This window comes from Lytechinus pictus, chromosome 9, assembly GCF_037042905.1.
Source record: "Lytechinus pictus isolate F3 Inbred chromosome 9, Lp3.0, whole genome shotgun sequence".
NCBI classification, from domain to species: Eukaryota; Metazoa; Echinodermata; class Echinoidea; order Temnopleuroida; family Toxopneustidae; genus Lytechinus; species Lytechinus pictus.
Window position 1 is genome coordinate 7,417,022 of NC_087253.1, and position 27,979 is coordinate 7,445,000.

Genomic DNA, 27,979 nt, shown 5'->3' on the forward strand with positions numbered 1-27,979 from the left:
CAGCCTATTTGGGACCACTTATCTGCAAACGTAATGTAAGTAATAAAAAACGATATTCTGAACAATGTCCCCTTCAAATACCCTGCCCAAGGACGGATCATAAAAGAAAATATTTTGAATTATGTTGCTGCCGTCTTAATTGATTCGGTCCCATGTGATATACAAACTTGCACGCCCCTCCATGCATTAAAAACACTGTAAATCATTAACATTCTGACTGCCATACCTGTAATTAATAATAATAATAATAAGCAGTTCTTGTATAGCGCATATCACAATTATGAATAATATCTCTATTATTACCCCAGCTGTAGCTTGGCTGCCGTAATTACTCAGATTACAGCGCACACGCATTTCAAGGAATAAATTCCTGCCAGGTACCCATTCACCTCACCTGGGTTGAGTGCAGCACAATGTGGATGAATTTCTTGCCGAAGGAAATTACGCCATGGCTGGGATTCGAACCCACGACCCTCTGTTTCAAAGTCCGGAGACTAATCCACTGGACTACAACGCTCCACTGAATAACTTGATGTAATGATTCCATAATACTTGCTGATTACTCTATTTGTGTATTATGCAAACTGTTTTTATTTGATTATACGATACATACATTAAATTGCAATGGTGTTGAGGTATTTGTTGAACTGCAGGGCGCCTTTGGAAAGCAGTTTTGCAAAAGTGAACTGGCCTACCCTGCAATATAAAATAAAGAAAACTAACAAGTACATAAATGAATAAATCGAGCTAGTGCGCTGCCATACCTTTTTAATGACAATAGGTCATTGTGATAAGTAGTGCCATAAAATTATTATTACGCATCAAACATTTACATTAATTAACACCGATATTGATTTCATACTTCATGACTTGTGTTTATATGCAGGATAAATGTACGAGTGGGTATAGCAAGTGAGCAAATGTTCAGTACATCGGGGTTTGCATGGTGTCTAACACAATAAGGGGGTAAATGTGAGAGATTGTAGGGTTTAACAAATTAATTCATCTGATGTTATCACCAGAAGACGGAGCCAATAAGCCTTCGAATGAAAACGTGCAGGACTTTGTGCATTCATTTTAAAGTTAAAAATCGAAAGTACATTGCCCTGTAACAAATTTATAATAGAGAAAAAAATAACAAAATCTATACATAAATATAACACGTAAGCAGAAGATAGAGTAATGAAAAAATACAGCGGCGAACTATATAAACAAAATAAATGCTTGAGGAATAGCAACCAAAAGGGAAAGGGCTACATTGAATTGACATCAATCATTGATAATATATGGGTACAAATCCTAGAGGAAGGAAAGGGGCACTTACAAAAAACAAACATTAGCCCTACACTTCGTAAAGGATGTTGAGCAAACGAAAGGATAAAAAAGATCAAATTACACTGATAAAGATCAGAGGCGAGATGAACATTTATGTTGCACTGAAAGGAAAGCATGTTATGCCAAAAGCAAGGATGTCTTTACCAAAGAAATCGTATGACACTAGAAGTCTAAAAATCAGAAAGGCAGGCAGAAAGGGGCTCGTCAGACAAAAGAGGATACACCTATATAGGGAGACAATACCCTGGTAAAAATCGGCAATGTTTGTTAGAAATAAATAATATATTGTATAAAAATCATAAAGATAGCAACACTTTGCTACAATCGAAGTGTTAAAAAGTCAATAGTTGTAGTACATGTATCCTGAAAACACACACAAGACTTAAAACTATCTTTAAAAAGCTATTCGTATTTGACACATTAAAGTAATGAAATCATAAAAGCTGTGAAAGTCTTGTATCAAAAATATATGCAATCGTAAACGAATTTTGCATACATTTCTCTCATTACTGGATGGTATTAATAATGAAGTATGTCTTCAACAACTCCTACGTTTTCCTCGAAGGAAACCCTTTTTAGATTTCCAAATTATATCAGATATGTTTTTACTATAAATTTGATACTCATGGCAAGATTGGATTCTCATCTCCAATTTGAAACCAACAGCTTAGCAAATCGTCACGCACGGTTGATTACAAACAATAAATATTGAGATACATCAGAAATGATTTGCGAAGAAATTCACATGTGATTCTGAATCCACTGTTATTTCAGGGATCAGTGAGAGAATATTAACAAGGAATACAAAAGAAATGCCAATGAGCTAATCGTCGAATATACACGACCGTCGTATCGCGATTCTTGTCCATTTGTATGCGCAACCTGGTTTTCACATTAACATTTCAAACTCGTCTTGCTCATTAATGCGTGAAGTGTTTATCTCATATCAGGTTTCAAAATGAAAAATAATAATTAAAGGATTATGTAAATGAAATACCATAATTTATTTGCCTTTGAAGGATAAAAACATGGGAATCACGGTTTCCCTTTTTTCTGGGACGCACTGTATAATAAAATGCTTGCGTTACAGACCACCTACATCATCCCTAAAAGTAGGCCTACTAGAATTTATATCTCCATCTACGTTAAACGTGTTTCTGTTTCGGTATGAAACAATTAAATACGTAACCACTGTATTATGATGCAGTGGATAAAGGCGGAATAACCGGTGGGGGCAAACATAATTTCATTCAGGGCATTTGGAATAAATGAAACCTTGATTGAGAGTAGTCCTGAGGGACCGAGCATGAGCCTTTGCGCTTTTTTTGAATATGACATTGAGTCAATTTAGGCATTTAAATTGCTTTCATTTCATTTAATAGACGAAATACAAATGGAGAATTCATTTCTTCTTTGAAAAATTGGGAAAATATCCCCAACCCCGAGGTTTAATCAAGTGCTTACAATTATACACGTACACTATAAAAATGAAGTGCTAATTTAGCACTTGCATAGTGACTGCACTACGAGTGCTGATTTTTTAGTTCAAATTGAAACAAGAAAATCAGCACTCGTAGTGCAGTCAATATACAAGCACTTTAAGTGCTAAATTAGCACTTCATTTTTAACAGTGTAAATATTCTGTTCTATTCAACTGTCAGTAAATTTTACTGAGCTTTTCTGTGTCATTTTTCAATTTGTTTACTGAGTCATGTCTATACAATCTACACGCACACTGGCTACGGGCCATTTTTTTTTTTTTTTACCTCAGCCACATTTCATCTACGGCGGCAGTAAGGCAAGTCGAAAACACCAGTTTCATTCATTTGTATTCAAGCCACCTGTATCATGTAGCAGCCTAGCAGGTACACAACATGTAAAAACGGCCGTTTTCTAATCGCCGTATGGCCGCCGTAGGGGAAATGTGACTGAGGTATTAAAATACAGATTTGATGACGGATGAGTTTGGGGAAGAGCGGAGCTAAGAAAAGAGAATGGGGATTAAAAAAAGAAATGAAAACTGAATGTGAAAGTGACTGTGGATTGTCACATTATACTGACAGAAAGTATTATATGTGGGACAACAGTAAGGGGATTGCTAGATGAAACAGAACATATCCCCAGGACTGCCAACTCTCACTCATTGAGAGTGAGACTTGGTTCTTTCTCACTCTAAATATTTGTTTCATGTGCATACATTTTTCGATCTTACTAATTTTGACCCCGACATTCTATCATTGGCCTATGGAAGTCTCACTCTCCTAGTCCTATATTCTCAAACGAAAATAGACAAATAATTGATATCAAGCAATAGCCATCAAGGCACAACTTGCCACCCGCACCTACCTCACCAGAAACAGACTTGGAAATCGTTAAGGATGTACAGGATCCTCGATGCAGAGCAAGTAAATAGCAAATGAAACGGTGGAACACATTAGAAACTGTGACATGTATTACGAGGACTGTAATAATAAAATCGCTCTCCTACTCTCCAGCTGGAGCTATATATATTTTTTTCCTTCAGAAAAGTGAGCATCTATTACGAGATCCTCATGGTGGTAAATCAGATCAGGACACAAATACCATATTTCCATATGATTATGATAACCTTCCAAACTCGACTAAGTACATCACAGACGACTTGACCTCGTACACTTGGTCTCTTTATATGTCTGCACCTCTTCGTGTATCATCTTACTCACTGCAAAATCCCCTCATCATTTATGTATCAACGTTATCAGGCTCGCTTTCCATGGTTTCAATCGCGGTCCCAGAATAGCTGGATGGCAGGATCGGAATGTAAGTTGATAATAGCAAGTGGATGGTAGGGCTGAATGTGTATGCACGTGTACTAGGTGCTTAATGTTATTGTTTTTAGATGATCTGTCAATCGACGGATCAACTATCAATTTCGTACGAGTTTTCCTGTTTATGTTTTGATTTATATCTTTATTTTTATATATCCACCCTTTATGCACAAAATCTCAAACTCTCCTCCATCAATTTCCACCAAAATCTTATCAGCCCAGCCATGGCGTAATTTCCTTCAGCAAGAAATTTATCCACATTGTGCTGCACTCGACCCAGGTGAGGTGAATGGGTACCCGGCAGGATTAATTCCTTGAATGCATGAGCGCTGAAAGGCAGCTCGAGCTAAAGCCGGGGTAATCATAATAATAACAACGCGCCTCGGAATATAATATTTCTAGATGGATGGCGCTTTATATCCTACATAGAGTAAATCCTGTATAGTGATTGGTTCAAGAAGCATCATGTGACCTAATATATTTCAACTATGATGTTGCGTGACGTCAGACCTCGATATATTTTTGGATATATCGAGGTCTGACGTCATTATTTCGCAAAACTGGATATCTAGCTAAACTCTCGGGCGCACCAGCCAGCGCGCGCTCTCTCCCCCGGGCAAGTCCCGCGATGCGTCGGCGCAGGCACTGATCTGCGTTACGCTGAGCGCGGTGGCTCAGTAGGTAATTCAACTCAAGTAACCGGACTTTGCAAGCTCAACACATAGATTTTGGTTGTAAATTATCAAAAGTAGGATATAAAACAAATATACCAGGCGTTTCATTCGAAAGCATAGTGGGAATTATTAATCCTCGGTTGGACAGGCAAAACTACTATATTTCCCTCGGGGCTTCGCCCCTCGGGAAAAATAGTAATTGCCAGACCAACCTCGGATAAATAATTCCACTATACTTTCTCAAAGCCTGATATATTTGTTTAATATAAATGCCTATTATTACTATTATTATTATCAGCTATGTGGATCTATTTTGCCATGCGTATGAATTGAGTTCAAAGTCCCCGTGACGTCATCTATATAGGGGCCATTTTGTACAATCACATTATTTATCACATCTTCATTATCAATTATAAAAAATCAATCATAATTATATCTTATCAACTTGAGATTAGAGGTCAACTACCCATGCCATCTTAAGGATCTTAAAATGCTCAAATCAATTTTGACTAAATTAGAGTACGTATCAGCAGGTCATTTAAAGCATTTCACAATTTTGCGCGCGCATTTTCGCGCGCCACGCCGTTGCGCAACATATAATCACTGCCTTTAATTGTTTTCTGCCTTTAACAATCTTCTAGGATCAAGAATGCATTAATTAACCCAAATCAAAGTTTGCTGCGCGCGCGCTCAGCATAGACAATATATGTACAAAAAAAATGCCTTTACAAATTCATTAGGCCTATAGCTCTTCAGGAAGTCCGTTCACCCCATTTTTGTCATATTCGACTAAAGTGTGGGTAGGAGATTTAATTTCATGTCACATTTCATCATGACGCTATCAAAATGGCGTCAGAATTCAAAATAACCATTTTCCTTCTTATGACGTCATCATAGTTATGCAAATTCGACTCTAACTCTGTAAATATTGGTCAATTTTTGCTCATTTTTAAAATATTTTACAGCTGAGGACACACTGCAATTATCTTTTACTTTTCATGTTTTTAAACGGATCATCTTGAATTAATGCAATTTATAGAGGAATGTCATTTTCGCTAATTATGTGTGCAATCTCTTTCGGAAAGGACTTTTTCTCAAAACTGGATTCTGCACTCCTCTATTTCGCGAGCCATATCTCCATTATTTCGAGTAAATTTTGGCTGAGCTTTCAGTATGTTGTAGCTGAGTTTCACCGCTATTAAATTTGCCTCAATTTTTTTATCAGATGCCGGGATCATGCAGATATTTTACTTGCAAAATTGGATTTGAGATTATCTTTCTTACGTGTAAAGTTTTTGGAAAATACTCCAGCTCAATCGGTAAGGCGTCAGACTTGCGTCTCATGGGTGCATGGGTTCTATACAAAGAAACGATCATTTTCTGCATTTTTTATTTGCACATGGTCCTTTATGACCATTACGGTGTATATAAGTCCCGGGGTGGGGGGCACTTCCATTGACGAGTGAATACCATGCGCGACCATGGGGTCTCGAAAAACGGCTCGGTGTAAAAATGGCAGAGGTAATAATGGCAGAGGTAACAGTTGCAGAGGTAATAATTGCAGAGGTAAAATGACAGAGGTAAAATGGCAGAGGTAAAAATGGCAGGGGTTATAATGGCAAAGGCAAAAAAGGCAGGGGGTTATAATGGCAGAGGTAAAAATTGCAGGGGTTATAAAGGTAGATGTAAAATGACAGCTCTAGATAAAATATGGCCAGTCTTTAAACCCCCATGCAATGAATTGTCAAAAAGCCCCCGCATGTACAAATATTAAATTAGAAGTGCATGTCACGGTTAGGCATTTCATCATATCATTATGTCTTCATCGGCCTAACAATGCTATTTACAAATTCGTTGGAGGTGTACCGTGAACGCTTTTTAAAAAGAAATCAAACGACAGATATTTTTTTATTCAATTTATCAGGAGCAAAATGTAACTGCACTATTCTCATTCATCACTTTATCACATTCCTTTTTTTCTGGCTGTTTTTTTTATATCTATAGTTTTGCCAGGTTTACCGATGCAAAAAGGAGGAAGAGTAGACATAAGAGAGGTGGAGAGACCGAGAGGGTAAGGGGGCGGGGAAAAACATAGAGAACATAGCGGGGAAAGCTTAGACGTTGAAATTGTCACGAATGATTGTGATTAAATATTATGTCCTTATTTGTAATGTCGTCTGTACTATTCTTCTTACATATTTGAATGACAATAATCATGCGTTCCCAGGCTTGACACTGAATATGTAAATGATTATGAAAATCAATAATAATCTTGCTTTGACTGGTAAACCAATTTGGGGGGACCGTCTGGTTCAGATTATTTGCATAAAAGAAGACCCTGAACCTTTACCACTGCATCGAATATGATATAAACGGCTGGATGGTCATAACCCCATTGAAGCGGAAGTGCTGTAGTGTATTTTGTACACCATAAGCAGCACCCTCTTGGTAATTAGCTTGGTATGCTAAAATGTAGAGATTTGATACAAATTTCTGTTATTTTTCAAACAGAAGAAAAAACATTGTTTATTATTTAGTTATTATTTTTGTTGTAATTCTTTTTCTTACCTAAAAGAACTTCATTTAGTTGAAATAATTCTTTGTGTCATTTTCCCCCTTAACCAAATCCCCTTTCATTTTGGAGTGAAAACCTTTTTTCTCGGCTTTTTAACAACCAGCACTCCATATCTCTTTCATTTTTGCCTCTTCCATTTTTACCTTGCCATTTTTAACTCCGCCATTTTTTACACTGTTAGAAAATTTATACTTAAGAATACAAAATTCCTGCAACAAAATCTGGAGAACACCTGTGATCTTACTGCACTGTGTAATTTTACATACATTTGTGTAAAATTACAGAAAATTGGTATTTTGTGCGTGTACCCTTACAAATTTATTGTAATAAAACTGTTTTCCCCTTTTTTAAGACATCTGTTCTGTAAAATTGTAGAAAAATCCTCCTGTTATTATAATTTACAAAATTATTATTATTTTTTTCTGTAAAACCTGTTTTTTCATTTTTCTTCTGTAGAATCGACTGTTTTTTCCAATAGTGTACCTCGGCCACTTTTACCCCTGCCATTATCACATCTTACATTTTTACCTCTTGTCATTTATGCCTCTGCTCTTTTTACCTCTGCCGTTTTTACCTCTGCCATTTTTACCTCCGCCATTTTTACCTCTGCTATTATAACTTTTAGTCTTAATTTTTAAACCCCCGCAAATTTGACCCTAAACACGTATAGCTTTCCTAGCGAAATAAACCCCTCAAAAAAAGTTTGGAAATCTGATTTTGGCCATCAATTTCTCCCAACTCCAAATTTACACAATGCATATTTGACATCATTCAAAAGATCATTTAATTTTCTTTAAAATGACATCATGCTTGTTATGATCAAGCCATCACAAAAAAAGCAGGATTCAAAAGTGGTGGATGAAGTCTGAATTGAAAAGCTGCAAATCGAGCAAAACAAAGTTTGGAAATCGGAGTTTGGCCATTAATTTCTCCCAACTCGAAGTTTTACACAATTATTTTGAAAGATTCAAAAGATCATTTAATCCTTTTTAAAATGCTACCATGCTTGTTATGATCATGCCATCACGAAAAGAGCAGGATTCAAAAGTGTTGGATGAGGCCTGAATTGAAAAGCTGCAAAACGAGCAGAAAGGGTCATGAAGGGTCAACATGGTCAATACAGAACATTCTTTTGTCTGTGTCAATAGGGAGGAAATCCATTCAAATCAAGCCCCTGCTTCTTCATTTTTTTAATGTTTTGTTGTGGTTTATGCCCGGGGGGGCCACTTACATTGACGAGTGGATACCATGCGCGACCAAAAAAACACGTAAAAAGGATGTCCTTTTCACGATAGGGCACGTTACGTACGTAACGTGATAAGGGTGTCAAAAACACAAAAATAATGAAAAAAGGGTATCTATTTCGCTAGGACAATTACGTGTTTAGGGTCGAATTTGCGGGGATGATAAAACAAAATTAAAATGTTTTATAAAGGATGTCCTTTTTGCCCCAACACTTCGTGTTTAGAGTCCAATTTTCGCGAGATGTAGAAGATGCGGTCGTACTAAACCAAATTAGGTAAAGCCGACGACCGAAAGACCCGTAACAATAAAACATTCATGTACTTGTTTAGGGGTTCATTTCAGGGAATATTTGCCAAGGGTATCGTTTTGTTTCCAATACTTGTTAAGGGTAGGGTTTCACACGCCAATACTTGTTAAGGGGTGCATTTTCAGAATATGGAAATTACGTGTTTAGGGTGCTTTTCGAGACCCCATGGTCGCGCATGGTATCCACTCGTGAATGGAACTGGCCCCCCCGGGGGTTTATGTATTGACGGTTTGTTTGTTATGTGTTTGCTTGTGCAGAGGTGTGTTTGATTCCATGTTATTGCTGATGTTAAGGTGCATGAAAACAATTAAAAGAAACTGCTGAGAAACTCACTCATCACCTCAGAAAAAAGAACAGTGACTTTCAATATTGTGTCATTTTGCAACTTTTAAATTTTGACCTTGCCCCACATTTCAAGGCACTGCACCTCCATGTGAACCATAATCATATCACGTAAGGTATCATTTTAAAGATAATTACATTATCCATTCATTTTTATTAATTACACACTGATATGTACTAAAACCGAGGAGGGATTTTCGATCAAAGTCAAAAGAAACCCTGAGAAACTCACTCATCACCTAGGAAAAAAGAACAGTGACATTTCAAGGCACTGCACCTCCATGTAAACCATAATCATATCATATAGGGTATCATTTTAAAGATAATTGAATGATTTATTCATTGATATTAATTACATATTGATATTTACTACAACCGAGAAGGAATTACCGATCAAAGTCAGATTTCCAAACCTTTTTGGAGGAGTTAAGATACCCCTTTTTCATGATTTTAGTGTCTTTGACACCCTTATTACGTTATGTGACATCCTTCTCACGTGTTTTTTTTTTGGTGGCGCATGGTATCCACTCGTCACTGTAAGTGCCCCCCCCCCCCGGATATAAGTTAAAATCTTGCATGATAAACTATATTACTTTTTTTCAATATTCCATGTACCATGTGTATTACCAATATATTCCCGCACAACTTTCTTACTCCCCCCTTTTCAACAGTATTCAACACGTTATTTTCATTACAAAAAATATCAGTTTTCATTATGATCATAGTGATCTGAATAAACTAGTGATTGTATTCGTGATCATGACACTCAGAGACAGGTCACCTAATTTGTCCTCATGAAATTCTAGTTTTATTTGTTTTATTTTGTATTTTCATTCTTCATTTACTCATTATTTATTAATATTAATGCTATCATTTTATTTATTTATTATTCGATTATTATTATTTTTTACGGGGGGGGGGGGCAAATTTCGAGATTTAGTCTTATAATATTTACTGAACGAGACACCGTCTATTCATGTTTTGTAAAATCATGAAATAGATAAGTATTAATAATGCGAGTGCAAAACGCGAGCAGAAAATTTTTATATACGTTTTGAACTGGTACCTGTTTAAAAGGTACTTGTTAAGAACTGCTTGCACTTAGCCATGAAGGCATTACATATTCCAACAATCAAAAAATGCGAGCGCGAAGCGCGAGCTTCAATTTTTTAAAAATTTCTAAAGAAAGAATGGACAATTTTTATCATTTTTTGTAATTTTGAACAGGATAGCTATATAATTCAACAATTGATGCGAGCGCGAAGCGCGAGCAGAAAAAAAAATCGAGATTTAGACCTAAAAATGGGCCATTCTGTTCATGTTTTGTAAACAGCCATAGGCTGATCGAGGCTTTTTACCGTGTTTAAATAAAATAAATCAATCAAAATCAATGTTTTGTTAATCATGAAAAGGATGAGTAATAGGGGGTCTTCCTACATTAACAATGCGAGCACAAAGCGCGAAATTCTGATATTGTGATCTGAAACTGGATAATGATTTAAATAGAGAACAAGTTGAGTATTTGAATAAACATGCGCGCGCGTGTTTCATATTTAGACCTATAATCTAGGCATTCTAAATACATCTTTAATCATGAAAATCATGAAACTTTGATATTCCGATCTGAAAATTTCAAGCACTTTGTAGGAAAACTGTAAGGTGGATATGGATTGCACTTTTTCATTATTATTACTTTGAGTTTTGACAAAGGACCGGGACTAAGCGCGAGATGAAACAAAAGGGACAATTTTATTATTAAATTAAAGTCATATTTATTAATGCCTAATGAGGGCGCGAAACCTGATGATATTATGGCATAAAAACTGGACATTTCATTTTTGTAATTATGAATAGGATGCATCAGTTAATATATTTTTAACCATTAATGCGAGCGCAAATCGCGAGCTAAAATGCTTGATAAACTGTCATGAAAAGGGGATTTTAGGTAGTTTATTGTATAATCAATATTGAAACATACATAACTCGCCAATCAAAATGCCAGCGTGCAGCGCAAGCTGATACGTCTCGACAATCAGACCTGAAAAGGGATATTTTGACAACTTTATGGAATACACGAAAATAATAGGTACCTGATAAATCAAAATTTGCGAGCGCGCAGCGCAAGCAGCAAATGTTGATAAAATTATTCAGACCATAAAACTTACATTTTTACAGAGCACTTTTTAAAAATCAATTTGTAAATCACACAAAATAATGAAAGTTCGATTTCCGGGGTGAAATATGTTTTGTATATTGATTTCCAAACTTGATATTTGAGCTCCATATATTGAAGAAGATATGTAAATCACCTAACAGGCAATGCGAGCGCGAAGCTCGAGCGAAAATTTTATATACTGGCACGAAAGATTATTTTTATTTTCCAAGTCTTCCCTTCATCTTATTTTATGCACTCGTCGTCCTTCTCTTCTTTTTCTCCTCTCTTTTCCCTCCTTTTTCCTTCTTTCTTTCCTTTTTTTTGCTCCGCCAATAGGGGGGGGGGGGGGGGCTCGGCCCCCATGGATCCGCCTATGGGGACAAGGGGCGGGACAATTTGACAAGCAAAAAAAAGGTTATCATCCCAAAAGTACGGTCATCTCGTCCCAAAATACATGTTTTATTTCGATTTAGAATGATGTATTTCTTACCATCATAAAAGCCAAAAATTAGTAGGGGGGACATTTGATATTGTGTCCTCCCTACTATCTTCAGTAGGGGGGGGGGGGGGGACACGTCCCCCTGGGATTTCCGCCCATGTCCATAAGCATTTTGTTATAATGGATACCGGCGCATTACAAATGTTCATATCATTATTATTATAGATATGATAGAAAAAACTTTGTTTCCAATGATTGGAAATATTCAAATATCGTAGTTGTTTCAGCGATTTTCAAGCAATTCCTTTGTAAGGGGCCAGAAACACAAAAAGGTTCCTTTCTTAAACACGGTTCTAAATCTATTAAAATTAAGGAATAAAGACTGTCGAGTTGGGTCAGCGTGCAACTGATGATCCGTTTGAAAAAAAAAGTGATGCGATTTCATAATGAAGAATATTTGAATTTGAATTCAATTGAAACAAAAACCACAAAATCAGTTATATGAGTACTATTTATAATTGAAAAATAGGCGGCTTGTGTGAAATGACCCGAGATATGACATTTCATTCGCAATACACGTTTTTAATTAGTACTTAAAACGAACTTTCCCATCAAAGTAAACTGTAATTCAAATAAGGTAGGATGAGTGTAGAATACAGTTAAAAAAAATAATCATATGAAATGACAAACTTCAATGTACTGATTGTTCTAAAAGTCCTTGCAATCTTTTTTGTTCTTTAAATTCGACTTGATATGCATCTTGATCAGACCAAGGAATTTTAACGAATCAATTAGAATTATTACAATGCTCTTAATATTAACATTACCGGGTAGCCGTGAGGTAGAATTGCTCATGTTGGTCATACGCATTTCTAAACAAGTCTGATTTAACTGTTTACTATTTCTAACAAGACGTGGGGAATTTTGTGAAAGAAAACATCATAATGATCACCAGCGGACAGGGCAAATGACAAAACCCGAGAGGAGTTTTGAAAATCATTCATGTAAAAAAAAGGAATGGCACAAGAGGGGATCATTGAGGGACACCACAAAGTGGTTGTTCAAAATCTATTAATACCCTTGACATGCTTGATAGATACGAATTGTGTTCTCCTTTTCAGACAACTTCTGAAGCATTCCAAGGCACATCCACCTATCAGGGGCGTCGATCCATTTTTCAGATTGGGGGGGCAAAATCATTAACGTTCCAAAGGCGCTCGATCGTATAAGACACCCATCCACCCCCCCCACACACACACATATATATATATATATATATAAATATGACTCATGAGACACAGACACGTATCTCACTAACAATGCGAGCCTGTTTAGGGCTGTTTGTAACTCATGAGGAGGATACATATCTCACTACACAGATTGTACGAGTGCCGAGAGTGAGCTGAAATTTCTTTATATTCTGACCTGAAAGCTTGATATTCTAAGCATTTTTGGTAGTAATGATTAAGATTGGTATCTAAAAGAAGAATAGATGCGAGCGCGAAGCGCGAGCTGAAAATTTTGATATTTCGATCAGAAAAAAATGACAGTTTAATGGAAGTTTTTGATAAAGAACAAGATATATATCCAAGAAAAGATTATTGCAAATCGAAGCAGGAGTTCTTTTGAAGCTTAAAACTGAAAATGGGACATTTACATTCACCTATTCAATTATGAAAAATATGGGTTTTTGCTACAGAAATGATGCGAGCGCGAAGCGCGAGCTAAAAAATTTTATATTCCAATCTGAAAAGCGGACATTTTGAGCACGATTTTAAATAAAGAAAAAGTTTTGAATCTCAATCTCGCTTGCTGAACATTACAATCTTGTTTTTTTTTGTGGTATATCCGGAATTATTGGGGGGGCAAAATGATATGTTTGCCCCCCCCCCCCAATATTTTCATTGGTGGGGCGATCGCCCCCCTGCCCCCCAGGATCGACGCCTCTGCCACCTATATAGAGAGAGTTCATGTAGCAATATTTGATGATCAATAATGGGCACTGGAGAGGTAAAAAAAATTGAATGACATATGGGGTTCGTTGCAGAAAGAGTAAAAAAATCAATCGGAAGTCCAAAATGCGCGCAGTTAATTGGTTGAAAATCAAGTTACTCATGATTTTTAGAGTTGTCTTTGAGTGCAACTCTTTCTGCAATGGGTCCATGATTATTTAAACACATACAGCCAAAAGATCAAGCTTTCCGGTTCGAAGAACCCACCATTAAATCAGAGCCAGCCACTCATGTAAATCCATATATCTCCTTTGAATCCATATATCCATCCCATCAGTTGATCACATACGGCCACCTTATAATCCAAACATATAATCAAATAGTCATCGAATCACACGATCTATCACATTTATGTCATCACACATGGTTACATCTATCAATCATTCATCCGATTGAACATTATTACAGACTTTACCTAGCCGAAAAAATATTAAATATTGATCCATCGGCTCAATGATTGATTGATTTTTTAAGACTAAATCATAGGTCCACCAACCAGTCGTCAACAATTCACACCGATAATAAATCATGCAGAAAAAGACATGGTATTTATTCAACGAACATCCTTATTTAATATACATTACTTAACAGCAGTGAACGGACAAAAAAATCGATTATATAATTATCAAACCAGAATGCCAGTTAACCGCTCAAATGCACAACCAATTAAATAAATCAATGCAGTGAATAAGATAAAAATGAAATGACAAAATAACCAAAGCGAAAACAACAAACAAACTTAGGTCCCTCTTAGCGCTATTTCTTTTCATTAGTTTGATATTTAGGTTTTGCGTTTTTTACATAATCTCTATAAACACCTTATCAAACACCAGTACACGGAATTAAACCTTCGTTATTCAAAGTATTAAAACATTGTTTTTTTAATTGATAATTCGCATAGTTTTGTAATTGCAATAAAGGGTTGTTCATATAATAGCAGATCGTCTAATATTCAAATTCGACTAAAACCGTATATACTCACATGATCTACTTTAGATTTGGTCCAATTATCAAATGGTCTAATCATCACTTCGACTAGTACTCGCCTAATATGCAATTTACTTTAACCTCATGGTCTAGTTCCCACTTCGCGTATTTATTATTTTGCGCTTTATCTGGTTAGTTTGTGGGATTGCCCCCAGCTATTCTTTGTGCGTGGGACTGAGATACCGAGGTTTTCAATTTAAAGTGCCAACGACCAATGAAGATCACTGTTGCATCACAAGCCCATATTGTTCAAAATACTTAAAGGTCAAGTCCACCCCAGCAAAATGTTGATTTGAGTAAATAGAGAAAAATCAAACTAGCATAACACTGAAAATTTCATCTAAATCGGATGTAAAATAAGAAAGTTATGGCATTTTTAGGTTTCGCTTATTTTTCACAAAACAGTGATATGCACAACTCAGTGACATGCAAATGAGTCAATCGATGATGTCCATCACTCACTATTTCTTTTGTTTTTTATTGTTTGAATTATACAATATTTAATTTTTTACAGATTTGACCATAGGGACCGACTTTACTGAATCATATAGTGTTAAACAATGCTAATTCCACATGTTCAGGGAGGAATTAATTACTGTTTCACTTGACAATGAGGAGATAATTAGAATATTTCATTTTTCATATAATAAAATACAAAAGAAATAGTGAGTGGATGACGTCATCACTCTCCTCATTTGCATACCAACCAGGATGTGCATATAACTATTTTGTGAAATTAAGCGAAACTTTAAAATGTCATAACTTTCTTATTTTACATCCGATTTTGATGAAATTTTCAGTGCTGTTCTTGTTGGATTTTTCTCTTTTTATTCAAATCAATTTTTTGTTGGGGTGGACTTGTCCTTTAACTATGTCCAATTGGGCTGGATATTACATTCATGGTGCAAAAAAGCATGATAAAGTACATAGTGAATTGCAAAAAGAGGGACTTTACCTAACGGCGACATATCAAGCATTGTGATCTTTGTTTGTGGTTTCAGTAGACTGTAACGAGACTATACATCAGAAGTAAAGCATGTTATATTTGTTTTCAACAGGTAATACGAGTGTGGAATGGAAAATGAGTTTTGTCAAATCTACGAAAAGACTCTAGCTTTACCATGATAACCCACACACACCCTCACCCACACGGACGCAGACGAGCAAATTTAAACAAAGGAATGTACTAAAACACATCGACAATTTGTAACAAATTTCATGCCATACGGCGAATACAATTTGCAAAATTAGTTAGGGTTCGATAACATTGACTAAGTAAATTTCTACGACCATTGCACTGTTTCTGATAAAAAAAACCCGTTTTTATTATAAACAGAGCTTCCTACAGATTCTCTATTAATAAAGAAAAAAAGGGGAGGGGGTCATATGGTGTCTTCTTCGTCGTATGACTTCTAGCCCGGCCCGGTTCTTTAATTGAAAATGGAATATACCGCACTATTTATTTTAAATTGCCCCTAGACCTCCCCCTCCCATCGAAACATCCTGACGCCGCCCCTTTCTAGGGGAATTGTTCTCTTTGATTAAGCATTTTTTTGGACCAACTAGAGGCCCATTCTTTACGAATAATACAAAGCAAAACCTACTTCATTTTTTAAATAATGAGGACAAACAAATAAGACGTACTGTACAAGGATATAGATAAGAAACTGGTAACCAGACAAAAATTAGTACGGGTTAAAACTAGTAATTCCTTCCACAGAGCACTTAAATCATATCCCACTAGCAGTAAGTAGTTGACAAAAGTTCGATTCGGGCGGAATTCGGTTATTGCACGTCCTAAAGGCTAAGTGTTAGGCATTTAGTTATTACTTCTGATTACATAGGGATGTTTCACATATGTGGTCGTTTTTTACTTCTTCTAAATTGATTTTGTCATCTTTCATCCTTGATTTCGTTATCGCCTTCATGCCTTCGATGTACATGATGAAGGTATATAGGAAGGGATTGATTGAGGAATTGATAGGGACAATGAGAATCACTGTCCAAGCATAGAGCGAAGGATCGAGGGTGACTGCACCGGTCTGAGAAAGGATACCCATGATGATGACTGGCATCCAACACGCGAGGTCTGTAGCAACGATCATCGCCATACGAACAGCTAATTTAGTTTCTTGGTTCATGGATTTGCTGTTGCGAACATTCTTTGAAGCTCTAGTAGATTTGACGAATATCATGATATAACAGATCAATATAAAAGTGAAGGAAACAAGATTAAAACCTATGAATATGATGATGGAAAACAACCACGGAGGCCTGGACCTGCTTTCGTCTATCCTGTAATCCACGCGATATTCGAAGAAAAATTCTCCAATGATTTCTAATACTCCAGTATCCTTCGCCTCCACGTGCAGCGGCAGACCAAGACAAACATCGGAAAGTCCGTACACGTCAGGTCTGTATGATGTAACAATAACCAGTCCAAAGCTCAACAATACAGTGAACGACCAGATTGCAGCAACTAGAATCATAGACCCCTTATGCCGAATCTTCAGCTCTGGCTTAAATGGAAACATGATGCTCATGAACCTATCTATGGTTATCAACGTCAGCGTTAGGACCGATGCCTCACTAGATAGAAACCCTAGAAAACCAGCAACCCGACACACGTGGGATTCTCGCCACTGAGGGGCCCTCAGGTAGAATTCATTTCCAAACTTCAGATCGGCAGAAGTGATGATTATCATGTAAATCCCCATTAGGATGTCAGCAACGGCTAAGCTAATAATCATAGTGTTCTGGACTTTATTCGGTACTTTGTTTCTATCCCGAAGCCGAATAAAGAGAACAGCGCCGTTGCCAGCTATAGCAAATAAACCCATGACCCATCCTGCAATTCTCAAGGCCAAGTTTGGATATAACCCGCTACAGGTGTCCAAGGGACTGGTCGGGGATGTCCTCGCACAAGTGGTGTTTTCCGCTAGAAGGCAACACAGGCGATTGTCAGAGGTAGACCTGGATAAAAAGTAAATTTATAGGGTTTGTTTGTTATATGCAAACATAATTATATAAACCTAGGTTATTAATTTTATAAATGCGATCTCAAGCCATCCATTATTTTTTAGGGAGAGGGTGGAGTGTTTATATCCAATACATTGGTAAATTGGTATCGAAATTATGTCTAAAACATTGTTTAGAACTCCAAGAATATAATGATTCAAATAAATTGTCGCGCTTGCATTAGACGACGTAGACAATGCTTATTGCGTCAACCCATGTTGTTCTGCTGCATGTTCTTTTAAATAAACCTACCTTCATCGCCATTAAACTAACGCCATGAAAATAAACTTATTGCTGATAATCCGTTTAATAAACCTGGATCTTTAAAGAATTGAAGAACCATGTGCTACAACCATACATATATCCCGACTTCCGTTTCTTTTCACAAACTTATAATTGACGCGGAGCAAAATTTTGCGGGCTACGATCAAAGCCTGTCTTGTGTATATGAGAAAGTCTTTTAAATCAACCGGTTCATTTGGCAACGGGTTAAGATTATTTAACACCATATTATCATAGATATAGATCTGGTACAATAAAGATAAAATTCATTAGTTCCAACAATTATTTCATGAAAAAGTCTTATAAATCAAGGGTTAATTGTCAAATTATCATCTGATCATACATCTAGATCTTGAACATTAATGTAAGCTTATCTTTGTAAAATCATGGAATCCTAGCTCGAAATCGATAATTCTGTTGATTACTAAACACAGGAATGCATATGTGGGACGGTGTATTTATATAGATTGAATTCCGTGCCTATTTTGCTAATTCTCAGCAATTACGAGTTTTCTTCAAGAGCTATTTGGCACATTTTTTTATACATACAAACACTTTGTGGTGGTAATTTCATTGGATTCTGTTCGAAACTCATTTTGAGATCGTTACTACAACTGGTATTTATCTGTAATGAAAAAGTATGTTTTTGAATCGGCACAAATATCTGCGATCCGTTACCGTGCACAGTACACACAAAACCATAAACCTGTCTGCACCTTCTCTTAGATCTTCTCTTGGATCTCTGCAAACCTACTGATACTGCATATTTTCTCGTCAAGCAAACGTGAAGGGCCACACTTGCAAAGCACGTTCGACTTGGTACATGCCAAGGTTTAATTTCAACTGAGAAACTCAGGTCACCTTCTCAATTGCATGATGCGCATTGACGTACCACTTGCACGTTCCCGGTTTTCGACGGGATCACAAACTCGGAGGTGCACATACCGTGGGCTGTTCGGAAGGTATAATTTAAGGTTGCCACTGACACTCGATCAAACAAAATGAGTTATCTGTATCTTGTCTATTGGATGTCTACTGCCAATGGTCCGTTTTCAATAGGTCTTTATCGCGTCCTTGTTATTATCTGAATCATTTGACTGTTTGTTCTTTGGGACCAATTGAATCCACTGAACAGAAATTCGAAAATTAAGCTGATTGACCTAGCTGGTATGAATAGGTTATTCAGAATGGTTGACAAAAACATCAAGTTGATCTTTTCAAAGCGAAACCTTCAAGTGAATTAAGTAAGTGAGGGCGCAATCGTTTCCTTTAGGAGTTGGATGTTGGTTTATGAAGAAGATATGCTGAAAAAGTATACACGGCACGATAAGTGTACTCCTCATCAACTTTGTTACCTGCCGTTTGCGACCGCTCGTAATTGCAAGTGCGTGCTATCTACTTGGAAAAACGCTAGCAATATTTTGGGATCCGTACGTTTTTAGTAAAGCTTTGGTCACAACTACCACACATGCTTGTTTTTAGTCCTTGCGATTTTTTATTATTATCATTATTATCATTTCTTTATTTGATTTAATTTTTTTATTATTTTATTTTATTTAATTTTTTTATTTTTTTATTTTTACTATTATCATTATTTATTTATTTATTTATTTATTTTTTTTTTGGGGGGGGGGGGGGCGGCAGCCACGTTTTTTTCTGAAAAAGTAAGGTGAGAGTGGCAAGGGTAGGGAGTACGTCAATGCACGTTTAACTCGTAAGGTCATGAGCAGTTGCGCGAATCGTACCTCATCCTCGTGGTAAGTGAGTTGTGCGTGATAACGTGCTCACAGCGTACGATCTCCGTGCAATACACGGGATGCAATGCACGTTGGCAATAGAGGGCACGCACGGCACCCATTCTGGGGGTGGATCCAAAGCCCATGCGCAGCGAAAATTCTACATGCGGTAAAAGTTCTTTGTTTTGCCTGCGTGCTCCCAAATCCGTACGGAGGCAACACTCGCCATTTATACGGATCCACAAGTTTGCCCACGTTTTTGAAAGTAGACAGGACGCACTAGCATGTACGACCGGTTGAGACCAAGGATTCACTGTGTGGATCTTGGAGCACGAAAACACGACTTGGCACTTAAGGCGCTTTCGCAGAGAGCACATTGACTCTTGTTTAAACATGAGTGAATAAGCGCTTGAAAGCAACAAACGTTTACTTACATTTTCTCCAATGATTTAAGTCCAGTTAGTGCATTAGGATCTACAGCTCCCAATTCAGTACCGAGGAAAAACCTAATAAAAGTGAATACATAGTGGTAACATCATTCTTTGTCACTGTTGATGTAATACTGTACCTTTACAATCACTACTCCTATGAACATCAACTCTTAATTTCCTACTTCTACCACAACTACCATCACGATCAAAGTTAGTAATTCTACTACTATATCTACCACTACTACTACTTATAACACTATTTAACTACTACCACTACTGCTCCTACATATACATTTAACAGGCCCCTACTTTTTTTTTTATTCCGAGGGTAAATCAACTAAGGTCTGAATTTTATACATACACCATGTTAGGGGTCCCAGGATCTATTCTATTTCAATGCATGATGCCATGAAACATGCCGTCAATCGAAATTTTATCTGTGCTATCAAAGGTGATTATATTATTTCTAGTTAATAAAGTTTCAGTTCAGGTCTAGGGCCAGAGCAGCATCTTCACACAGGGAACCCGCATCCACTTTTTGTTTTCACGAGCTAGCATTGCATTTCTCCAGACAAAACGGTATAGAATGCGAAAACAACAACTATAAAAATATGCTTGGTGCCAGAAAAAATTCTGCCAACAGACAGAACAAGGCGTATTAGGGATAGGCATGAACTTAATCAAAAATAATTATAATGATGATGATAATGATAATAATAATAATTATAATAACAGTAATGTTAATAAAACTTGTGTATAGTTGCTTACAAATACTGGAGTTCCGACAGAGATTTAAAGGCGTGTCCTTCGATAACATAGATGTTGTTGTTAGTTAAGAATCTGAGGGGAGAAAAAATGTACCAAAAGAATTAATATAAAATGAACATGCACAAATAATAGGTAAATACCAATTGCTACAATGTAAAGAAATGGTCTTAGGGAAAAGTGACGTTATTTTCAGAGACTTGTTCGTCCTTTATTGGGAGGGGTTTTCCATTTTCTTTCTCATCCTTCATAACATCGTTCAATGCATTACATGTATTATGTTGTCGTAAACATTTCCGTACGTGCAAAAAAGGACAATTCAACATCACTGTTATTCTTTTTAACTTCTTAAAGGGATGGTCCGGGCTGAAAATATTTATATCTTAATACATAGAGTAGAATTCACTGAGCGAAATGCCGAAAATTTCATCAAAATCGGATAACAAATAATAAAGTTATTGAAGTTTAAAGTTTAGCAATATTTTGTGAAAACAGTCGTCATGAATATTCATTAGGTGGGCTGATGATGTAACATCTCCACTTTCCGTTTTCTTATGTTATTACATAAAATCATAATTATTTATTATTTCATACTTGTGTAAATAATATGTCTCCCTTATAATGAAATAAGTTGCAGCATTAAATATCTAATGCACTAAATCAGTTGTCAATCCAATTTTTATAGTTCTTGGAGGAAAAAAATTGAATAAACCTAATTTCATATAATAAAATACAAAAGAACAAGTGGAGATGTGACACCATCAGCCCACCTAATGAATAGTCATGATGACTGTTTTCACAAAATATTGCTAAACTTTGAAATTCAATAACTTTGTTATTTGTTATCCGATTTTGATGAAATTTTCGGCATTTTGCTCAGTGAATTCTACTCTATTTATTAAGCTATACATACTTTCAGCCCGGACACCCCTTTAAGGTTGCCAACAATATTCAACTTACAGATACTGGAGAGATCGCAGTCCTGTGAATACTCCCCTTTTCAGAAGGCTGATGGAATTCGATGCCAAATTCCTAGGGACAAGAACAAATACGTTCCATTAATCAGAGAACGAATTATGTGATATCTTTCAATACTGCGTGCTATAAAAAGTTATTCTGAAAATATACATTTTAAGGAAACTACATTGCAAAAACTCTGGTGTTAATTCAACACCAGCTAGGTACCTATTAGCAAAACACAAGGGAACTGTTGAACCAACATCAGTTACATTCAAATCGATGATGGTGGAACTTTCATAATAACATGAATAATATAAGAGGATATTTATTAAGCGCATCATAACTAGTATTCTGTATGTGCTTTACAAATTTACGAATAAACGAAATATACATGTAGACATACAAAATGCAATAAAAAGAATGATTCAGAAATTTGATTTCAATTGAATTATGAGCAATAATACCCTAACGAGCTTTCTTCCTCGAATAGAAAAAAAAATAAACGAGAGAGACAAAGGTTTATAAATTAACTTACAAGATTCTTAGGTTTCCTAGATCAGAAAATGCTCCGATTTGGATGTCGCTAATGTTATTTGACTGGAGATACCTGGATTTGATAAAAAGCAAAGCTTAATCCCTTCATTCACATTTTCTTCCTTTAGGTATACATGCCTTTTTTGCTTTTGGTAGACCTGGTTGAAGTAAACATATTATCTTGGTTGGTTGTACCACAATTGAGCATAAAATTTTAGTGGAATATTTGAAAACAATTCCATTGGGCTATTTTCATATTTCGGCTGCGTGCATATGCTAATAAACCTAAGGGGCCAAACATGACAAGAGGGACCAAATCCCCCCCCCCCCTCCAAAAAAAAAGAGAACATTCAGAAAATATTTGCACTATTCCTTGCATTTTCCTCCCTTTTTCTTCGCTTTGAAAATTTCGGGGTGGTCCATGCCCCAAAGTGAACTAACCCAAACCCCTATTCGAACGGCACCCTGTTGCTACTAGCCGAGCCACCATAGAGGCGCTAACCACGGCATTTGCGTATTCATTTACACTAATTGGATATCTAATACCCATGCATATACCCATTTACAAATAACATTGTAGACTGAGCTCCCCCGCCCCTCCTCACCCATACACACATTGAAACACACTATTCTGTTTCAAGAACTACTTCCTTCCCTTCTTTCCTACCCAGTGGTAATGCTGTTAACTTCATCCTGCATGACGATTATTTTTTTAAATTTTAAACAGGTTAAATGAAAATATCAACTCATTAACTCGCTTAATCTTTGATGGATCTTACTTACAAGAATTGCAATTCCTCCAGGTCGTCGAAAACTCCTTTATCAATCCCTCGGATTTCATTGTTGAAGAGAGCCCTGACATTGACAAGAGTATCAGTAAGTGACTTTGGTTTATATCATAAATATCGGGTGCAAAAACTTTTCAACAAAGTGTGTGTTCTACTGCGCAATAATAACTCCTGAGATTCTTGTTAATATCCTAATAGATGTGTGGCTATGTAAAGGCGGCCGCACACCTTACGATTGGTCTGCGACTCAATTTTGGAATAAAACGTGGTAGAATTTGATGCTAATATTGAGATTGGAAATATCTTACTGTGTAATGTTCTAAATCATCGTATAAATACCTATGTTCAAATCTGTGACTATGCTAATCATCCTTCTTAGAATAAAAGGAAATTTAATATCTAGTCGTAATGACGTCATAGCCGTCGTAAGATTGGCTACGATTTGAAACTAATTTGGCCTGCACTCGAAAATAAAGGCTGACAATCTTACAAAATGGTTATATCAGTATTCTTTCAATTAATTTTAACCTCAAATAAAACGATATGTTCCATTCACATTTGCAGAAAATGAGCAAAATGCGATTTGTTGCAAAATCGGATTACGAACAGTCGTAAGGTGTGCGGTGGCCTTAAGATACACAAAGTGTTCAGATTATCCCCCGCTTACACGACACATCCTCCGGGTATCCGTGTGATTATTCCAGTCATTAAAAATTGTGGTGTTAACTTCCTGTAGTTTCTTTGAGATTGAGCTAATCACTGAAACATACCAGTAAATGCCATGTGTAATAAACTTGGAAATTTATTTAATTCCATCTCATTTTTAACTGGGCTGTCGTTTACTATTTTGTGAATTTGCATTTTAAAACCCATTGATGTGAGGGGCAACAACCTCCATGACTTGTGATTGAACGAATCTCTTAATTATATTGACATGTGCTAAGTAAATATTTTTAAAGCTAGACTGCAATATGTATATACATTTAAATTTTTACAGAGCAGAATTTGTGCAGTGCCCTTGTGAAAGTTTAATCAGTTTCTTTTGGATCTCAGTATTTAAATATATTTGAATGGAACAGTGGAATGTCCAAATGGCAAAATGCATGTGTATGAAGGTAGGATGTGTATTGGAACTTCATTATGTGCATTCTGTATCGGAACTTCAGTCCTTGATTTTTAATACTCACAGAGCTCGAAGGTTTACCAATCCAGAAAATACACCCGGCTGCAGGTAGGAGAGAGAGTTATCATTCAGTTCCCTAAAAAAGACAAAGATAAGAGGGATCCCTTTAATAAAACTTTGTAATTATGACAATGCTGGCAATGCCCAACTGCCATTTAAAAAACGAAGGGGTATTCCGGTCTGAAAATAGATGAATCTGAATTAAATTCACAGAGTAAAACGCTAAAAATTTAATCCAAATCGGAAAAGAAAAAAGATGTTGCGGAATTTTCAAAACTAAGCAATATTTTCGGAAAACAGTCGTATATACGCAGTTATCAATAATTTCATATTGAAAAAAAAATATTCACATTGACAAAAATAGTTACTTTTCCAGATTAAAAAACAAATTTTATTATAATGATATTTCGTGAAAAAAAGAAAGACCCGTTAAATGCGCAGCATCAATTATAACATTCCTTATGTGCAAATAGCTGTTCTGTAAAAAAAAATAATACAACATCCCCCACAGCAAGAAAATAATCATTATTTTACTATTGGACACCCGATTCTGATCACTTTGCTTTTACTGCGTGATGCACTTTTGATCTATAGTGTACTTGATTGGATCTAATTAGACTCGAACTCTGAAAATATACTTACAAGAAGAAAAGATTTCTGAGATGTGCGAACGTACCACTTTCAATCGAAGATATCTCGTTAAATCGAAGATTCCTACACAGAAAACGTTAAAGAGACATGCTATATCATTGGTTTTGAATATTTTGCATCGCTCTACACTTTCAAAAAAATAATAATCAAGAAAAGGGCTTAATACACAATGTAATGTCAATGGAAATTCGAGATGTGCGATTACAATTTATATGCTACTCGTCAGATTTAATGTTTATTTTTAGTAGCATCTATACAGTGCGTCCCACACAAAAAAACGAAACCGATATTTATCGATGATTTATCATAATTTAATTACAAATACAATCGACAAATGACCTACCATTGTAAAGCTTAGAATCTCCTTTTTCATCTGGAATTACTTAGATTATTTCTCATGCACGCATGAGCGAGCAAAAACAATTTGAAAAGGGAATACCAAAAAGTCACTTGGCGGGCTGTATCTGGGTTTCAAAAAGAAAACCACATTTTTTATAAAGTTCAATATCTGCTCTTTAATTTGATACCTCAATTACAGAAAATGGTCAAAAAATGAGAAAGTTCTGGTCATTTGAAACAAGGCTTGATTTTCAATAATTTCATAAAATGAAGAGGTTCTACAGGCTAGCGCTCAAACTCACTCGACACTCCGTTTTGTTGACGATCAGCCATGCAGTAAGTCTTTTGTTACCGTGCGATAGCTTCTGTGGGAAACCGGTGAAAACTCGTTTATTTAATGAAACTATGGAAATACAAGCATTATTTCGAGGGATCATAACTTTTTAAGTTCTTGACCATTTTCTGTGATTAAGGTATCAAATATGAGAGCGGATATTGAACTTTTTAGTCATGTGACTTTCTTTTTGAAATTCAGATACCCCCGCCAAATGAGTTTTTGGCATCCTTTCTTCGAATTGTTTTTGCTCACTCACGCGTGAATGAGGAATATTCTAAGTAGTATCAGAAGAAAGAGGAGATTCTAAGCTTTACGTTGCTAGGTCATTTGTCTATTGTATTTATGATTAAGTTATGATAAATCATCGCTAAATCTCGGTTTCGTTTTTTGTGGGACGCTCTGTATATAGCACTTATACATTACTTTTATTATCAGCATAATCAATTACTCTTTGGTTTTTATAATTATACACCCCACACACACGCCCCCAAGCCAAACGTGTTTTTTTCATTGGTTAATTTTATGTCCTTACACTTCTGTAACATAGGACCCTACCTTTCCCATCTCCAGCAAAAAAATCCATAACTTACAGATACTGTAGTTGCTGCAAACCTGTAAAAGCAGTATTTCTGATCTCCTGAATCTTGTTGACCCCTAAGATTCTATACAAAATAAAACATCGTCATATAATTGTTACTTCTTCTTCTTTTCTCCCTCTCTTAATAGCATTTTTCACTTTGAATGCTTTAGCAATTAAATTATATGTGCAGGAGCATACATTTGGACTGTTATTTAAATCAAATGGCGCTAAAGGAAAGAAAAAAAATCGATATAAATGGAGTGTCGACCTTGAAAATAAGTTGATTTGATGAAAACTCATCAAAGAATAGTGAAATCATGATTTTGTTTTTATTCAATGACGTCATACAGGAGTTGCTACTCCGTTTTTTCTTGCAATATCAATTCCAATAAAATCCGCTTTTCTACTAATAATCTTAATAATCCCATTCCGCAACGGTGACCAGTTGTACGCGGTCATTACATTTACTTTATTGCATTACGATTCGTGTTAACGAATATTCATAATGTGAAATCTTGGACGATTCTGACGCCTGGAAGAAATTTTCTGAGTAAAACAAAAATCCTCTCCAAGACATCCTCTTCACCTTTGGGAGAACACCTTTATAAAAGATTGGTGTTTTCTTATTTAATGATAGTATACTTTTTTTTTCATTTATCAACTGACCGGCAACATGATAAGGATAAATTTCTTACACTTAATCAGTATTGAGGCCAATAGCATGAAAAAAAAAAAATCAAAGGAGCTAATCTCGTCTTTAATCACAGCCCTCTTTTTTTTGGGATTTACATCTTTTGAGATCATAGCTGCATCTGGATTGAACAGTGTATATTTTTAGACATTTTCACTTCAGAAGGAGTTGTCATGCACCCTCAAAAGATGTAAATCCCACTCCAAAACGACTGGTCCCAAGCTGAATGGAGTGTGATTATGGATTAGATTAGCTCTTTTGCATTTAGAGTGTACAAATGTGCATACTTTAATGATTTTAACACGTAAATAAAATGGATGATTTTACCGAGGCATAATAATAATAATAATAATAATACAGGTATATTTACCCAGGGAAGCCGCTTCAGTTCCGAAAACTGTTCTCCCAGCGGGCCCTGCTATTATTATTACCCCGGCTTTAGCTGGGCTACCTAGGCGCTCAAAGCATTGAAGGAATTTCTTCCTACCGGGTACCCATTCATCTCACCTGGGTTGAGTGCAGCACAGTGTGGATAAATTTCTTGCTGAAGGAAATTACGCCATGGCTGGGATTCGAACCCACGACCCTCTGTTTCAAAGTCAGAAGACTAATCCACTGGGCCACAACGCTCCACGTATACACGCATACATGATCGACGACAACTCACAGTGTTATAATGCGTGGAAATCCGCTGAAGGCGTTGTCTTCAATGGAGAGTAAATTCATCTCATATAGGAATCTATAAAAAAGAAGAAATTATTAGAATTTCATCAAAACTCCCCTTGGTTGAAATAACATGACATTTT

General features: G+C 36.2%; 1 protein-coding gene across 3 annotated transcripts in view; it reads right to left on the reverse strand.

Moving 5' to 3' along the window:
* Nucleotides 1–14,439: 14,439 nt before the first annotated feature.
* Nucleotides 14,440–27,979, reverse strand: part of LOC129268372 (G-protein coupled receptor GRL101-like) — a 19,625-nt gene continuing 6,085 nt past the window's right edge. Inside the window, exons 4-14 of one of the 3 annotated variants that reach the window (XR_010294636.1) lie at nt 27,841–27,912; nt 26,493–26,564; nt 25,218–25,289; nt 24,580–24,651; nt 23,388–23,459; nt 22,606–22,677; nt 22,071–22,142; nt 21,114–21,185; nt 20,349–20,420; nt 15,752–17,851; nt 14,440–15,147 (exon numbers count right to left, since the gene is read on the reverse strand). Coding sequence is in view for 2 of the 3 variants with exons in the window: in XM_064104585.1 (XP_063960655.1) it covers nt 16,705–17,851; nt 20,349–20,420; nt 21,114–21,185; nt 22,071–22,142; nt 22,606–22,677; nt 23,388–23,459; nt 24,580–24,651; nt 25,218–25,289; nt 26,493–26,564; nt 27,841–27,912 (1,795 nt within the window). In the remaining variant the exon portion in view is untranslated. Of the gene's footprint in view, nt 17,852–20,348; nt 20,421–21,113; nt 21,186–22,070; nt 22,143–22,605; nt 22,678–23,387; nt 23,460–24,579; nt 24,652–25,217; nt 25,290–26,492; nt 26,565–27,840; nt 27,913–27,979 lie in introns of all 3 variants that reach the window. The other 2 variants (XM_064104585.1, XM_064104586.1) reach the window with 2 other exon arrangements.